Genomic DNA, 17,049 nt, shown 5'->3' with positions numbered 1-17,049 from the left:
ATTTATTTTTTAGATGATATCTTTCCCTGTCCCTATAGTAGGTTCTTTTCCCTGCTATATTTCAGTTCTGATTGTGCTCTTAGACCTTTTCTCCTTTCCGCATGCTTCTCTCCTTCTGGCTTGTTTTCTCCTCCTTTCATTCACTGCACCTCAACTTTCATTCACAGTGTGACCGACAGCCAATGTGTTTATCAATGTGACACAAACCCATTCACTGTCTTTGGTCTTTGTGTGTGTTATACGTGTTATGGCAGCGGTGCCTGTCTGGGAGGTGTGTGGTCCTTCTCAGGTCAAGCAGCAATGTGTGGTCCATTTTATATCAGGCAGAGAAGTATGGTGAATGTGTTATTGCATCCCTCCATCTCCTCTACACCAAGAGGTCTGTGCAAATGTGCTGTTAATTGGGCTAACTGAACGATTAGCAAACCAATTATTGAATAGAAGCCATGGTATGCCTGTGGTATAATGAGATGCTATCTCCATGCACTAATCCTGGATAAGTATCCTCCTTCTACACATTATTGTTAGAACAGAGTATAGGGATAGAAATAAAGCTGATCCCAGATTGGTTTATAGAGGTAGAAAGATTATTAACTATACGGTGTACAGAAAATTCAATCAAATACATTTGTGTCACTCCAGCAGTAGGTGGCAGCATTGTTTCTTTTTGAAGAGTTATATTTTTTTGATGAATTACTGCATCAAAGGTAATTTAAAGATCTTTAAAAGTCTATAAATTTGGGAAAAAAATGTTAGCAGAAATGAAAAAAATATAAATGGGACAATAAGCCCATAACACATTAGCATTCATTTAATTTGACTGTTGGAGTCCACAAGCTGCTTTTGGTGCAGATATCCTACGCCATTCAAACACTCCTCTTGGTGCAGATGTGATACTGTACACTCTCATCACCCAAATTCCTGCACTGACACTGGTTTTTCTACAGAAACTCTGGAATGGAGATATTTTTGTTCCCTTTCCCATATATATCTTGTATATATGAGGTTTATGTTGTCGTGTTGTATTTTGTCTGTATTGACTCAGAATGCCTTTTTCGGAGTACTGTAGTGCATACATTAATACAAATTTATGAGAAAATATATGTAAATCATCTCACATTTGAAAACTGTCACTGTACAGTACTAGCCCTAGAAGGCAAGCTGCAGTCCCCAACTGTCCCACAATAAGTGACTTTCCACAACTGGCTGAATAGAGTGAATATAAGAGTATTGTAGTGTCTCTCCATGTGTCTGTTATGGTGGAATCTCACTTATCATATTGTATAATTTCCTTCTAATTAATCTCTTTCCCCATTTCTAAATTGCATTTTGTTATCTAGGACTAATTGAGCACTGCAGTTCCCCCGGGACCTGCCTGTAGGCCTGTATGTGGATGAGAGTAACACTGATCGTGTGTCCGTTACAGCTGAAGTACAAGGAGAAGTTTGACAAAGAGATGAAGGGAAAGAGGCCGCAGTATGACCTGAAGAGCAGTATGGTGTATGAGACCATGAAGGGGGCTAACGTTCTAGCAAGTGAGGTGAGAGTCGCTGCTATCCTGAGTTAAGGTGTGTGTGTGTGCGTGTGCGTGTGTGTGTGTGTGTGTGTGTGTGTAGATAAGAGTGTCTGCCACTGTAAGTGATTGCAATTGTAAAATGTTTGTCTCAAAGGTGAAGTACATGTACTTTTGTCTCGTATTCATCTTTTGATCTCAAATAAAATGTCTTAAATATACAATATGACTGCAGGGCGCTGTGCAAAGGTGATGTGTGTGTTTCTCACAGTTGAAGTATAAGGTTGAGATGTGTGTGTTTCTCACAGTTGAAGTATAAGGTTGAGATATGTGTGTTTCTCCACAGTTGAAATATAAGGTTGAGATATGTGTTTATTTCACAGGTGATATATAAGGGTGATCTGAAGAAGATGCACAAGCCGGTAACGGATATGGCTGAGTCCCTGTCTATGCAGCACAACCTGAGCACCAGCAAGCTGTCTAGTGATGTAAGCCACCAGTTAAACCAAATCCCCATTCCCATCAGCCCCTGGAGCTCTCCTACACCCAATAATATTCCACAGTCCATTAGATTAATGTCCTTCCATCTATTCTACTAATATTCCACTACATATTAATATCCAACAACCTATTAGATTAATAGCCCACAATATATTCTCTCATCTATTTTATCTCATTCTTACATGGATATATTTGGCTGTCATTCGACAATGTCATGTCAAAGAACGATTCACTTGCTATAATATTTAATCTTTAATATTTATAGGGCCAGTTTCGCTGACACAGATAAAATTAGTCTTTGACTAATTGACTTTTGAATGGAGATGATTAGACAAAATAGGTTTGATTTGGCATTGAAGGAGCTTATCTGAGGACATTATTCATTTTCAGGGGTATTGCACCCATTTTATAGTGATTTACTTGTGGTATAGTCTGTTGAACAGTTGTTACATGGCCAAGAAAGTACATATGACTGTTCATAATTCCATTGTAAAATTTCATTTGAATTTAATTACCCTTTAAAATAGTATCATGTGAAAATGTTTATTAGACATGTTGTTTGGCATTGTTCCATTTTAAAGAAACAGTAAAAAAATTGTTTGCATCACACACATTATTACACGTGGATACATTTATATAGAGATTTACAATTTAAAGTGCCAATGACAATGTGTTTTTACAGATGGAAGATGATCCCCCTAGAATAATAATTTCATGAAAACAAACACAAACGTGACAAACCTCTCACCGTTTAAATACAGGCCTGGGGAACAGGACCTATATTCACAAAGCATCTCAGAGTAGTAGTGCTGATTTAGAATCATTTTTCCTTTTAGCTCAAAATGGAAAGGGTCTGGATACACACACGGGGAAACTAAAGCCTGAATATTATTTAGGAGTGGTCTGGGACGTGTCGTCTAGTCACTGTCATAGTGAAAAACTATAGCTGCACAAAATTAGAGATATAGTCATCTTAGAAGAGAGAACAGCCTTGAGTTTGCAGAAGTATGAATACCATTAATACTGACTGGGTCAAAGACCTCAGTATAAACCTTAGACTTGAACACATTCAGAGCTGATATGGCTGGGGGATTCTGGGAAGGCTGCCCTGAGGTGATGTGTGGCTTTGTACGTTGTTGTAATTGCAGGTGAAGTATAAGGAGAGGTATGTGAAGGAGAGGGGCAAGGCCATGCTGGACTTTGAGACACCCACCTATGTGTCGGCCAAGGAGGCCCAGCATATGCAAAGCGAGGTAGGAGGGCTTCCGGTTGGGTGGGAGGGGGAGGACTTGTCACACTTCCTTACAACAGGCTAAGCCCCTTGCTCTGTTTAATCTAAGGCTTGGATCCAATAAGAAAAAAGGTTAATATAAGATTCCTACCTCTATAGAATTTAGAAGCCTTGTCCTGTAGAGCCTTGCGGTGAGTTCTTTTCTCTTGCAATTGTCCTGGAATGAAAAGGTGCCAATGAACCACTGCAATGCATTCACAAGATGGGGCACTTTTACTGTCATGATAAGAAAGCAGCACCCCGAGCCAGACTGGGGTGGGTCGTTTCCCATTGTGTTTGGCGCAGTGTGGTGTCAGGATGGAGAACTTGGTGAATTATTCCCTAATACCAGAACAAGAAGGTACTGTGCTGATGGTCCCGTGAATTAAAAATCTTCTTTGACACATTAAGAAACATCTGGTCACATGACGCCTGTATCACTTTCACCAACAGTGTCCGGCACAGGCACATACAGTCCATACAGAACGCCCAACCTTCACACAAACCACAGTCTCCGCTCAGCCCCAGGAAGAACATCAGAATGACGCTGCTTTTTAAGTCACAGTCACAGAATGAGCAAACTATTTTATCCATGAATAACAGAATGTCTGTGTTGGTTTACCTCAGATTTGCAGAAAAACTATGCTGTTTCTTCTCAGACTTACAGAACAGTTGTGCCATTACCCAAGTATAAGACCATGTTGTTTTACATCTGAGTTAGAAATTGCCCTTGCTGCTTTACCTCAGTTACACACGTTTAAGGTGATGGGGTGACTATTCTGAGGTATCCACGTGTTTTTCAGGTGGATTTTATGTTCCTGTCTTTTGTAAGCAGGGCTTTGAGGAGCCTGTTAAAGACAGCATTCTCTCACAATGAGAATCTGCAGCACAGTGTCTGGTGAGGTGTCTACTGTGTATCCTGGATTTGCTCTACCTCCCACTTCCTATAACGCCACTATCCCCGTAATCCAATGAATGCTGTTAGTTTCTCCATTTCACCCTGTTTAGGTGCAGCCATCATGCATGATTCACTCTCCTGAGAAACTTCTCTAAATAATTCACCCTTCCACTTTTCAAAACGCGTTCATCGATATGATTTATCTGGCCTCAACATCTCTTTCCTGTCCACTAGCCTCTTCAACACCTCTTTTTCCAAACCACACAGCTGTTAAGTGTAGGGATAAGTGGATCAATCAGCAGAACTGAAAGGGACACACAGCAGCTACAGCCACATAGTAACTATAGACCTACTACAGCTACTGACACAATCTACAGTATGTAGAACCATTGCAGCTACGACACTTCAACCAATTCACTATGACTGATGACTGATTGGATCCTGTCACTGTTGATTTTGTGTAGAATGTGTGCAATAAGCAGGCAATACCAGCCATCCTTTGACTCATTCAGTATTGCTGACACCTTTGTATTATTGTCAGATCAATCTGCAAAACATTTTCTTTACTCTATTAAATGCTTAATGTGTTTCTATCAAGAACAGACAAGTCAGGTGCTACTTTGACTCAACAAAATAATTTGGGAAACACAATAAGTCTATTTACCCCGGGCAACAATGAAGAGAACTAGCCAACGCTGAAGGTACAGGACATCATACAAGGAAGGAATACCACAGGTGGACCTGCAATCTTCCTCTTTATTCCTAGTCTTTAGTCTTTCCCCCCACTTCTTCAGCCAATAGGGCTGCTCCCTTTTGAGCCACCTCCATTAATGACATCACTAATGTTCACCCCTGTAACTTCCCAGCTCTGTCTCATCATCCTGCCTATAACTTCCTCTCTCCCATGATCCTCTGCAGTACCACAGCTCCAAGTCACATGTTCTAACCTCCCTAATGGTTCACAGAAGTCTCCCTTGTCTAATTCTTAATGGTAGCACCTGTCAAATCTGATAATATGGCATTGGTTTCGATTTTCAGTCACAGATTAATGCTTAACCAGCTTCTGAAATGCAGAAATTTCATCCTTTTCCCCAGATGTACTGTACTCTTTAATGAATTTGCAGTATGAAATATAAAGCATAGTGAGGAATGTGCAGAAGACAGGTGTAAACGTCTGTGGGGTTTTTGCAGAAAGAGTACAAGAAGGCACTTGAACTGGAGATCAAGGGCAAGGGAATGTTGGCTTTGGCGACGGACACTCCAGACTTGCTGAGGGCAAGAAATGCTACAGACATCCTCAGTCAGGTGTGTGCCTGCCCTCTGCAGTACCCTTCCTGTGTATCACTGTGAATATTCTCCACAAGTTTTACATAGACTACATAGGAAGGCACACTAAAATTAAGACCGAATAACTACACATTGTTAAACTGTGAAAAGGCCTGGCATAGCATGCATGACTGGTCCTGCGCAACTGTTAATACTCCACAAACATCTCCAAACCAAAATCAGAAAAATAGTACAAACCTATATTTTTAAAAGGTTATTTTTCTCCACCAAGCCCCTCGTAATTACTTTCTTAGAAGGAGTCAAGCCTTCCAGGAAAAGGTTTCTTGTGAAAAAGTATTTGAATTTGGGTGTCCTCCCCAAAAAGGAGCAGTCCTTGGTACGTGGGCACAATAGCACACCGTAATGAGCAAAATGAAAATACACAACAGGGCACATTATGCATAAAATATGTATTACATTTTTTGATGTAAATAGTTAGACTGCAATGGTGTCCTATTCCTGAACCCCGGTCTCTGTTCCCTAGACAAAGTACAAGCAGACGGCTGTGCAGGAACGTGCAAGCTACACCTCCGTCATCGACACCCCGGATATCATCCACGCCCAGCAGATGAAGAAAATCGTCAGCCAGGTGAGGGGGTCAGAGGTCATGGCAGAAAGGGGCGCATTTAGCACAAGTATGCTTTAAAAACATTCACTCTCCTTTTCCAAAGTAGCTGCAGAGTTTACATCTATGGTTTACACAGTATTTATGTTAACTTATGATCAGTGAAGAACAACTTTTGTCTTTTACAAACACACGTAGGAACGGCCAGTTGGTGTAGCCAAACTGCCAGTTCAAAGAGGACTGGCCAATAGAGACACATCACCTATACCTCTGCAAATGAAAATAGTTTAAATATTTTTTGTTTGAAATTCATATTTTTTGCTATCTAATATTTGTCTCAAAACTTTTGAGGTATATTTTTGCTTTCAATAAAATATTTTTATTTCAGTGTGGTTTGCTTGCACAATAAAGACACAAACGTACTGTAACTCCACAGGGTAGCAGGCTAAATATGGTTGAACCATAAACATCTACCTCCAAAATAAAATATCAATAACTCAAGGTCTAAAATAATAAAACTGAAAATAAGCTAACAAAAAAAAACTCATAGAATGGCCCAAACAAATAGACCCCGTGGTTCAATGACTCCCATCCCTGTTCCCAACCCTGGAGATCTACCCTCCTGTAGATTTTCACTCCAGCCCTAAGAAAGCACACCTCATTCAACAGTTATAGATCTTATTGAGCTGCTAATTAGTAGAATCGGGTGTGCCAGATGAGAAAGCTATTGGATAGTTGATCTCTAGGAGCAGGGTTGGGAACCACTGCTGTGGTCTAAATCTGGTCTGGATTAGGCCTTTGTTTGACGCAGAGTCTGTTTCTGTGACTCACAGAAAAAGTACAAGGAGGAGGCTGAGAAGACCATGTCCCACTATGTTCCAGTTCTGGATACTCCAGAGATGCTGAGGGTCCGTGAGAACCAGAGGAACTTCAGCACTGTAAGTGCCAGGAAAGGGAGAAATGGGGTGCAACCATCTGTGCAGTCCTGTTTTTGGGAGATGCAGGGCGGAACCATAGGCCTGGTTCTCTTTTGGTGTGCACTTTTTACATTACTATACACTTCAGAGAAATCTTCTCTTTATTATATATTTTTACTGTTCCAGCAGCCAGCACTACACTGCAGTGTTATCCTTTTCCATCCTGTGCCCTCCTTTTCACGCCTTAGAAGCACCTTCTCCAGATGTACCTTCACAGTCAGATTCTGCCTATCTATCCCATAGTTCCCATAATGCATATATTTTTCTTTGAAGCGTAAACTGAGGAAATAAATAAAATTATATGTGACGGAAAACAGGGACCATTAGTGGAATCTCGACTGTGCAGTCCTCACATCCCAACGATTGACCAAACCCAACCCTTTACCATTAAAAAAAAAACATTTTCCCCATTGTTTTTTTAACAAATCAACACTTTTTAATCCCCCGCTTGATTGTTTTCTTGTGTATTTCAGTTTCATTGATGTTACAGTATAACACAGATGTTTAGATGTAGGTGCCGGGCAGGGTGCACTTTTTTGGAACACTCAAACATCCTAATTATGTAGAAGAAGCCTAGATATGCAAACTGTGTGTGTGCACCCTGCCCCCCCACCCCCCATAGTTTCTCACAGCCTCTGGGGGTGTTCTCCTTCTGTCCCATAGGTGTTTTATAAGGACGTTTCTGCCAGGGGCACCCCTGTGGTGTTCACTCCAGAGATGGAGAGGGTCAAGCGCATCCAGGAACACATTAGCTCGGTATACCACTTAAGTGTGCCTACACAAATAACCTGTCTAACTCCCTCTTCTGGTGGTTTATTAGGGCTGTATTAACAATTAAAATCTTCTGCTGTATGTAATACCACCGGCTGTGATGTGGACTGTATATCATCACTAACTCCCTGTACCCCTTCTTTGTTCTTCCCTTCCTGGGTGAGACATCCCCTCAGTTCTTCTCTCTGAAGCACTTTATTTGTGTTTCCAACTGCCAGTTGGATTGATTAGTGCGTTATTAATAGCATTCATGTTATTAGTGGTAAATAATGTAAAGTCACAAAAAAAAAGAAAAACTTTTTTTTTCATATAAATTTTAACTGTCTGGCAAATGATATGGTTTATCATGATCATAAATTTTGGAATTTACCTTTACAAAAGGTGAGTTATATACAGGTAACATATCCACCAACCCTCTCTATATTTTTACTTTTTGTGCTATTTTGTCTAACCACATCATTTTTCAGCAACTTTGCGGTCTGTAGTCTCTGTTATTTATAATAAATTAGTAGTTCAGTGGTGTTTAGATACAAATGTCAAAAACACAAAAACTCCTGCAAGAAATTTTTCATCATTGCTGTTGATCCATGGTAGCATGGTGGAAGGTCAATGGTAATTTGCGCTAAATGTTCTGGTGGGAATGTGTTCTTGGCAAATCTGTGTCTGAATTATGTTGCAGTGTTTCAGTATCCCTGGTCCTATTTTGTACGATAGTATATTTTTTTAATGTCCCCGCAGGCAACAGTAGTCTCATAGAAGCCAAAAGAGGCTAGCTTCTTCCAAAATTTGGCGAGAGAGAGGAAAAAAAAAACTTTTTAAAGAGAATATATTTGTTCTTATCTCCATTTGAGCGTTTACTTTGTTTTGTTTTTTTGGCTTGTGAATGCTCCTTCAGATTCACTAGTGATAGCTACGAAACAGACCCCTCCTTCTCAGTACATGTTGCCGTCTGTCCATAGAGAGTACTGCTTTCCTGTTGTTGCAGTGGAAGCCAGGAGCATTTGGCATCCCTTGATTAAAAAAAAAAAGAAAAGATATATAACCAATCAGAGATAACTAGAGCTGTGTGAAGCTCGACTATAATGGTCAACCTGCCTGAAAAAACCTCAAGGGAAGCCAAGTTGAACTTGGCTTTTCACCAGTGAAATTCGTCTTTAATAACAAATGTCAATGCCCGCGACAGTGTTAGTGCTCTTTCCATGGTCCCGACAACGGTTTTCTGCTTTCTTGGCCAGCGCAATGGGATGTTGTTTTACTTGCCCTAAAAATTGGTTTGTTAGATGAGATTCATAAATTGAGTAATCTGGCAGTGAAATTAGTTACCTAGCTACTTCGCCAACATTTACCTTCTATTATATGCTTTTACTGCAAGTCGTGTACAATTGGTACATGCAGGGTCTTAATTTACCTTGCTTTGGATTATTTTACAGTCTCATAGGCCATTTGTTATATGCTAGGTTTTCTTCATGTTTTGGTCCCACCAGAGCCTCTTCTGGTCATAACTGTGATCAATATAGAACAGTGGGTGTAACGATACGATAACTAGACAACTACTCATTAGCGACATTGGCTTGTCGCTCTTGACAATGCGAGTCTGCATGCTCAGTCGCATATCATTTATGTTTTTTGTTTTTTTTGCTGGCCTGGCTTGTCCGGCAGTTCTGTCAATGCAAAGCTACTGCCCTTTAGCAATTTTTTCCCCATTTTGTGTTTTTTTTTTTTTTTTACAAAAAATCTATGTGTTTTTTTTATCTCCATCTTGTATGCTTTTCGTTGTATTTTAGTTTCATTGATGTTATAACACAGATGTTCAGATGTAGGTGCTGTGGCAGGGTGCACTGCATTGGAACGCTCAAACATCCTAATTATGCAAAAGAAGCCTGGATGTGCGGACCATGTGTGTGCACCCCGCCCCCCACCCCCCATAGTTTCTCACAGCCTCTGGGGGTGTTCTCCTTCTGTCCCATAGGTGTTTTATAAGGACGTTTCTGCCAGGGGCACCCCTGTGGTGTTCACTCCAGAGATGGAGAGGGTCAAGCGCATCCAGAGGCACATTAGCTCGGTATACCACTTAAGTGTGCCTACACAAATAACCTGTCTAACTCCCTCTTCTGGTGGTTTATTAGGGCTGTATTAACGATTAAAATCTGTTATATTTATGTGCTGTATTTAATACAACCGGCTGTGATGTGAGGTGTTCATCATCACTAACTCATGTCCCTGTACCGCTTTAGTTGGAGTAATTAGTGTCATTATTAATGTTTGTGATGTTTGTAGTAAACAATGTAATGTGAAGTCATGAAGAAAAAAAAAGAAGAAACACATTAAATATAAATTTTGACTGTCTGGCAAATAATACTATAGTTTATCATCATCATAAATGTTGGAATTTATCCTAACAAAAGGTGAGTTATATACAAGAAACATATCCACCAACCCTCACTGAATGTATATATTTTTACTTTTTTATGTTCTTTTTTCTAACCACATCATTTTTCAACAATATGACTTTTTATTTTAACTTTTTGTAATGTAGAACACTTTGTGGTCTGTAGCTCCTTTTATTAAAAATAAATTAGTAGTATAGTGGTGTTTAGGTATCAATGTCAAAAACACAAAAACTTCTGCAAGGAATTTTTTTTATTATTGCTGTTGACCCATGGTAGTGTGGTGTGAAGAGCAATGAGAATTCACACTAAATATTCTGGTGGAAATGTCTTCTTAGCACATCTCTGTTTCTGTATTATGTGGCAGTGTGTCAGTGTTCCTGCTCAAAATTCCTGCTTTTGTTTTTTTGCACAGTTGTATATTTTTACTGTCCCAGCCATTAGCACTACACTCCATAGTATTACCCTTTTCCATCCTGTGCTCTTCCTTTCACCTCTTGGAAGCACCCTCTCCAGATGTACCTTCATAGTCAGTATCTGCCTACATAATCCCATAATAAATTTAAATCTGGTTTTCTTTGAAATGTAAACTGAGGAAATACGTAAAATTCTATCTATGTCATTGAAAATAGGAAGCATTAATGGAATCTCGACTGTGCAGTCCTCACATCCCAATGATTGACAAAACCCAATCCTTTAGCATTAAAAAGTATTTTTCCATTGTGTTTTTAATATCAAATTGATGCTTTTTGATCCACCTCTCAAGTGCATTTCAGTTCCATTGATCGTATATCACAGGTGTTCAGGTGTAGGTGCTGTGGCTGGGTGCACTGCTTTGGAACGCTCATCTTGGTTATGCAGAAGAAGCCTGGATGTGCAGAGCATCTGTGTGGGTGTGGACTGCCCCCCATAGTTTCTCACGGCCTCTGGGGGGTGTTCTCCTTCTGTCCCATAGGTGTTGTATAAGGACGCTTCTGCCAAGGGCACCCCCGTGGTGTTCACTCCAGAGATGGAGAGGGTCAAGCGGACCCAGGAGAACATTAGCTCGGTATACCACTGAATTGTCTTTGTGCGCATAACTTGTCTAACTCCCTCTTCTGGTGGATTATTAGAGTTGCTTTAATGATTAAAGTCTTCTGCTGTCTTCTGCTTTAATTCCACCGGCTTTGGTGTCAAGTGTACATCACCACTAACTCAGTCCCTGTATCCTTCTGTTCTTCCCTTCCTGAGTGAACCATCCCCCTAATTCATCCCTCTGAGGCACTAATACAGTCCATCCTCTGCTGAGGCATACGTCTGTGTTGCACCATCATTTTGGCTTCTTCTCCATGTGGCTTATCTTGGCAATTGCCACGCAGCCATGTCTTCCCTCACCATGCATATTCTGCGTCGTCGTCCCCCCCCCCCTCCCCCACCCCGCCCGACAGGTGCTGTATTCAGACAGCTTCCGTAAGCAAGTCCAGGGGAAGGCTTCCTTTGTCCTGGATACGCCCGAGATGAGGCGTGTGAAGGATTCCCAGCGCATAATCTCTGGAGTAAGCCTTGAGTCTCTACACCCTACTGTTTAAATAGGGGGGGTATAGTGAGGAACGAGAGGGGAGGGTGGAGAGGGGAGGGTAAGTGTATTTGGTTAGTGTCCATGAAGCATAATCGGTTCTATGGGCTCTATGGGAACACAAAGTATACAGTGAACACTTATTTCCCATGCTTTATTTCCAGAGACAGTTAGCAGGTATATTGGATATGTTTGAGGTATATTGTTAACACGTTGGCTGACCAGAGGCCTGCATTTTCCCTTAACTTTGACATACAAATTCAAATAATTTCCGTCACCAACACAGTTTAGCAGCTTAATTTTGTTGGTTTTGCGTCAAAATCTAAGACTCTTGGTTCTGGGTCTGTCCGGCAGGTGAAGTACCACCAGGAATTTGAAAAGACCAAAGGCAGCTTCACCCCAGTGGTGTCTGATCTTGTGACTGAGCGCGTTAAGAAGAACACACAGGACTTCAGCGACATCAACTACCGCGGCATCCAGAGGCGTGTGGTAGAGATGGAGAGGAGAAGGACCATAGAGCACGACCAGGAGACCACCACAGGTCAGCTCATCCACACACCCCGACCGCAGCAGTACCAAACTAATATCATCCAAACAGTTCACCCACATGCCCTGATCCCAGTGTGACCGGGCCGGTATCCAATCAGCTCACACACCCTGATTGCAGTAGTCCTGATGCCATCCACTCAGTTTGCCCACACACCGTGACACCAGTAGGACTGGGCTGATAGCTGGTCTGAGTTCAATATCTCCCCCCCCCTTCCTGTAGTAGAGGTCAGCAACTCCTCTCCTTTCCTACAGCAGAGCTTAGTAATTCCTCCCCCTTCCTGTAGTAGAGATCTGTAACTCTTCTGCCTTCCTGTGGCAAGGAAGATAAGCAACGTCTCCTCTCCTCCCTCACAGACCTGCGTGTGTGGCGCACTAACCCTGGCTCTGTCTTTGACTACGACCCTGCTGAGGACAACATCCAGTCCAGGAGTCTGCACATGATGTCAGGTAGGAGCACGGCTCTGATGACCACCAGGAGGACTGTTAACTGCCCAGCAGTGTGGGCCCTGCAGCTGTAGACAGTGTGTGACTGTCTGACAGCATGACCATGTGACTGAACTGATCGCGTGGTTATATGACCGTGCTGATTGGGTGACTGTGTCCTACAGTCCAGGTGCAGCGCCGCAGCAAGGAGCACTCCCGCTCCACCAGTGCCATGAGCGCTGGGGACGAGAAGTCAGAACTCTCTGAGAATCTGGACCATCGCCTGTCCCTGTACAGTGAGGGCTTCGGCGTCTCCTCCACAGGTGAGCTATACCTACACCTGTAAATGAGCAATAACACCAACTCCAGAACATGGAGAAGCTTAACATAGGGAGGTAAGAAACCAATAACATACCTCTGGAGAAGTTTAACGAATTAGACTGTTCATTTACCTGAAAACAAATTTTACAAGGAAAGGGAAATATGTCAGGTTTAGCTCTAAAGCAGAGCACCTGTGTGCTCAATGAAGTAATGATGTGTATATCTCCTCCCCAAGGCTACACACAGACCAAGACTGTGGAGCTGCAGCAGCGCTCCTCCTCTGTGGCCACCCAGCAGACCGCTGTGTCCTCCGTCCCCTCCCAGCCCTCCACCACCGGGGTGAGCACAGTCTCTTACACAGTCTCCTGCATAATCTGCTGCATACAATTTCTTACACAGTCTCCTGCATAATCTGCTGCATACAATCTCTTGCACTGTGTCCTACTCACACTCCTGTCTCCTACACAACGTCTTACACAGCCATCTACTCACTCCCCTGCAGTCACATAAATAGCACAGCCTCCTGCACAGCCTCTCACACAGAGATGAATTAAGGTGATTTTATGGGTGTCCAGTCTTATTTGAAAAGGGTAGATGTGGGTACAGGTTTTATTGTTTTATCCCACCACTACGACAGTAATTAGATTGTTGTATGTATATATTTGGGTGTCTTCATGCTGAGCTAAAACAAAAACCTGCACCCACCTGCCCTTTTCATATGTGACTGGACAGCCTGATTCTAGGCGGTAGGAACTAAAGGAAAGTCTAAATGGGCTGCATGGCCTATTATTATTATAAGACATTTTACTCCAACCTGAAACTAGGCTTTTGTACAATTGGCCATAGATCAGTTGTTGGTGGGAACAGGCAACAGGGTGAGTATAGAGCCTACATGGTCCTTTACCTTCCAACACATGTCCAAAAACACACAGCAATAAAATACTTGTTGTGGGAGAAAGCCTCTTCGTCTCTGAGGTGTCACTTTCTCAAAACAGAGTAAGTGATTTGACTTTTTTACATCCAGTAATGGAGAGCAAATTGTGGAGCCTAAAACAGCCATCCTGTAGAACCCAAACCTCAGCTCACAGACTGCTGCAAGTGAGATTTACACCCTAGGCCCTATAGGAAAGGGACCACATTGGCCCACACTCATCGCAGGGGTGATGCATCGCCAAACCTGTGTCAAAGGTCACAGTGGGGAATTGGCTCTTTTTGACCAATGCGTCATTGTCTTTTTTCTGGGCAAAAAACTTCCACTGATCAACTGCAGATTTATTGCTCAACATGGAACGGCAAGAGGAACGAGGGCTCCAAACAGCACAAGACAGGCTAGCTTTGTTTTGCAGACGTTTGGAAATAATTTCCTTCTCTTTTGTACCATCTCCCAACACTTTATTTCAGGCCTGTTTACTGTGTTTTTTTAAGAACAAAAGTTTTTAAGAAAAAAATGTTTAATGAGAACAGGCTATTCATCCCATCTTAGCTACACTTGTGACCGAGACAGAATTGACAGCTCTGTCAGGCTTGGCTTCTGAGAACCTCAGGAGCTCTGACTCCATGACAAATTCCACCAGGAACGCAGTGGCCAGCTCTCTCATCAAAATGAAAAAGCTACTCCACCCCACCCTCCATGGACTCTCACCTCTTTCATCCACTCATCCTTTTCTCCACTCTTATCCCAAGTTTCCTGCCGTCCATCTCTTTATCTCCAATCCCATCTGTCTCCTTTCTCATCCTATCTCTGTCTCTCATACCATTTCTTTCCTTCCTCTCTTGCAGAAAACTGTCCGCGCCATGTATGACTACATGGCCGCAGATAAGGATGAGGTGTCCTTCAAGGATGGTGACGTCATTCTGAATGTGCAATCCATTGATGAGGGCTGGATGTACGGCACTGTGCAACGAACCGGCAAGACAGGCATGCTGCCAGCCAATTATGTGGAGGCCATCTAAAAACAAGTCCTGCCCCTCTCCCCACCCCACCCTCTCCCCCCAGAGTGGGTATGGCACACATCCACAGAGTAAAAAGCTTGCCGCTTATAAACCATCTTGGGTAGTTAGTTAAGATGGACTATGTAGATTCATTTAATGGGTAGTGTTTCATGCTGCATTGTAATGTGACAGGACAGTATAGGGATGCCGTGCAGTAAAATATTCCGGCATGTTTATCAAATGCCACTTCGTTAACCTGTTTGTTTTCCTTCCTCCGTGTAGATGATGGGACACTAATGAATAACTTATATATATATATATCCCATCTGTTGTAGAATACATACATCCAAACCGAGAAAGTGAGAAAAGGCCTGTAATTTTGTATATGAAACCATTTACAGGCACCACATTCAGTACTGGTGTAATGAAACTGAATTTTAGTTTTCAAACACTTACACACACACACAAAGGGATGGTTTCAACTGCTGTACACAAACTTTTCTATGCTTTCCTTTTGAAAGGAGGACTAATAGAACCAATATCAAACAAAACTCTGAAACAAAAATGAAACATAGCACTGAAAATGAAAACTGAAAATGTGAAAAGAAGACAAAGAGCTGGCAGATCTTGAGAAGTCAAACCAGGGCAGAAAAGTTAAGAGGAGCCTCTTCCCTCCATTGCTGAATGCTGGTCACTAGTGCATGTGTGTTTGGGCCTGGGGGGTAGAAGGAAGCCATGTAACCAGAAGCAGTAGCTAATAAAGCACACTGAGTTGCCGCAGCACTTGATCTCCCATGTCTGATCTATCACTGCTGGCTCTCCTTGTCAATTTTGTACTAACACTTGTGTTCATGTAAAAATCTGATATGGGTGATTCCATTGCTGGAGGGTTGAACCGTGTCAGCGGTTCCCCTAGGTTTTATTTTAGGCTGTTTCAGATGCCCTTGCAGGCAAGAGAGTCAGCGTGCAGTGGACCAGACCCTGTGCAGTGTTACCTTTTTCCTGGTCTGGTTCACTGTTGCACTCCCACCTCCTCCCTGCCAGGGCAGCCTGTCTGTGTTGTCTAACTACGCGACAGAACACCCATACAGTAAAAAATACATAGCTGATATCCATGTAAAGTTCAAGATATCTAGTTAGGCCTAACCTCTTCATCAGCTAAGGATTGTCCAAGTAGCTGCTACGTTAGTCACAGTGGAGTGTAGCTACCTACTTAGTTAAATACATCATAACATTTCACCATTTAACCTTATTCAAAGCAACCAAAATCCCTGCGTATGTCAACAGCAACAAAAGCACAGACTTTGAGTAGTTACCCAGGCTGATTATACAAAGACACGGCTGATAATGCGGTTCAGTCATTTAAGCGGGGTTCCACACAAACACGCAGTGTTCTTGTAATAGGGGATTACTGGAACTACTTGCATCATCTTAAACACAGCACGTTCCCTGTTGCTAACGTATGCTTTCTCTCTTTCGAGAATAATTTTAGTCGATCATCCATTTAGCTTTACCAAGCTCTGCGACTTCTTTGAAAGTTCCCACAACAAGTCCTGATCCGTTTCAGGATTTTGTGCCAACTTCTGGTCTAAATTAGCCTATTTAATGAGCTCAATCTTACCTCAATCTGACATTTGCACCAGGTACAGCGGTAGACTGCAAGTATCCTAAGAATTTTATTATGGTCAATTATAGGCGTAAACCAGCGTGCTTTATAGAGCCATTAGGAAACTAAAACTAAGGTAATTGGAGAGAACACAAACCAGTATAGCTAGCCAGCTGATTCACTTCCAGTGTAACTGTAAATCCACCAAAGTGGAAACTGAAAGTGGAAATCAATTAAATTGAGCATATATGTCCTAATATAGATTAGGTATAACAGAATAAAAATGCGTGAAGGTTTTTTTTTTTCCTCAATCAAATTATGAATTTCATCAGATTTTCTATAGATGCGGCAGCAGCTATAGTTAGTGCCACCAATGCTAGGGGAATCTTTGGTGTGCATGCATGTATTTGTTTCCACCAACTGGCAATATAGATTTAATTAGCCATAAACTGACA

General features: G+C 42.0%; 1 protein-coding gene across 8 annotated transcripts in view; it reads left to right on the top strand.

The window, feature by feature from the left end:
* The window catches only part of LOC135240565 (nebulin-like), a 75,166-nt gene extending 59,369 nt beyond the window's left edge, over positions 1-15,797 (top strand). For 6 of the 8 annotated variants that reach the window (XM_064310175.1, XM_064310180.1, XM_064310179.1 and 3 more), the window contains 15 exons: positions 1,427-1,540; positions 1,897-2,001; positions 3,163-3,267; positions 5,374-5,487; positions 5,993-6,097; positions 6,907-7,011; positions 7,714-7,806; positions 9,791-9,883; positions 11,164-11,256; positions 11,636-11,743; positions 12,118-12,304; positions 12,667-12,759; positions 12,921-13,058; positions 13,292-13,395; positions 14,836-15,797. In XM_064310175.1, the coding sequence (XP_064166245.1) occupies positions 1,427-1,540; positions 1,897-2,001; positions 3,163-3,267; positions 5,374-5,487; positions 5,993-6,097; positions 6,907-7,011; positions 7,714-7,806; positions 9,791-9,883; positions 11,164-11,256; positions 11,636-11,743; positions 12,118-12,304; positions 12,667-12,759; positions 12,921-13,058; positions 13,292-13,395; positions 14,836-15,009 (1,731 nt within the window). In that variant the 3' untranslated portion in view covers positions 15,010-15,797. The remainder of the gene's footprint in view (positions 1-1,426; positions 1,541-1,896; positions 2,002-3,162; positions 3,268-5,373; positions 5,488-5,992; positions 6,098-6,906; positions 7,012-7,713; positions 7,807-9,790; positions 9,884-11,163; positions 11,257-11,635; positions 11,744-12,117; positions 12,305-12,666; positions 12,760-12,920; positions 13,059-13,291; positions 13,396-14,835) is intronic. The other 2 variants (XM_064310177.1, XM_064310178.1) reach the window with 2 other exon arrangements.
* The last annotated feature ends 1,252 nt before the right edge of the window (positions 15,798-17,049 follow it).

Source organism: Anguilla rostrata, chromosome 15, assembly GCF_018555375.3.
Source record: "Anguilla rostrata isolate EN2019 chromosome 15, ASM1855537v3, whole genome shotgun sequence".
Taxonomy (NCBI): Eukaryota; Metazoa; Chordata; class Actinopteri; order Anguilliformes; family Anguillidae; genus Anguilla; species Anguilla rostrata.
Note: the sequence above shows the minus strand (reverse complement) of the source record. Positions and strands in the feature narration are given on the sequence as shown.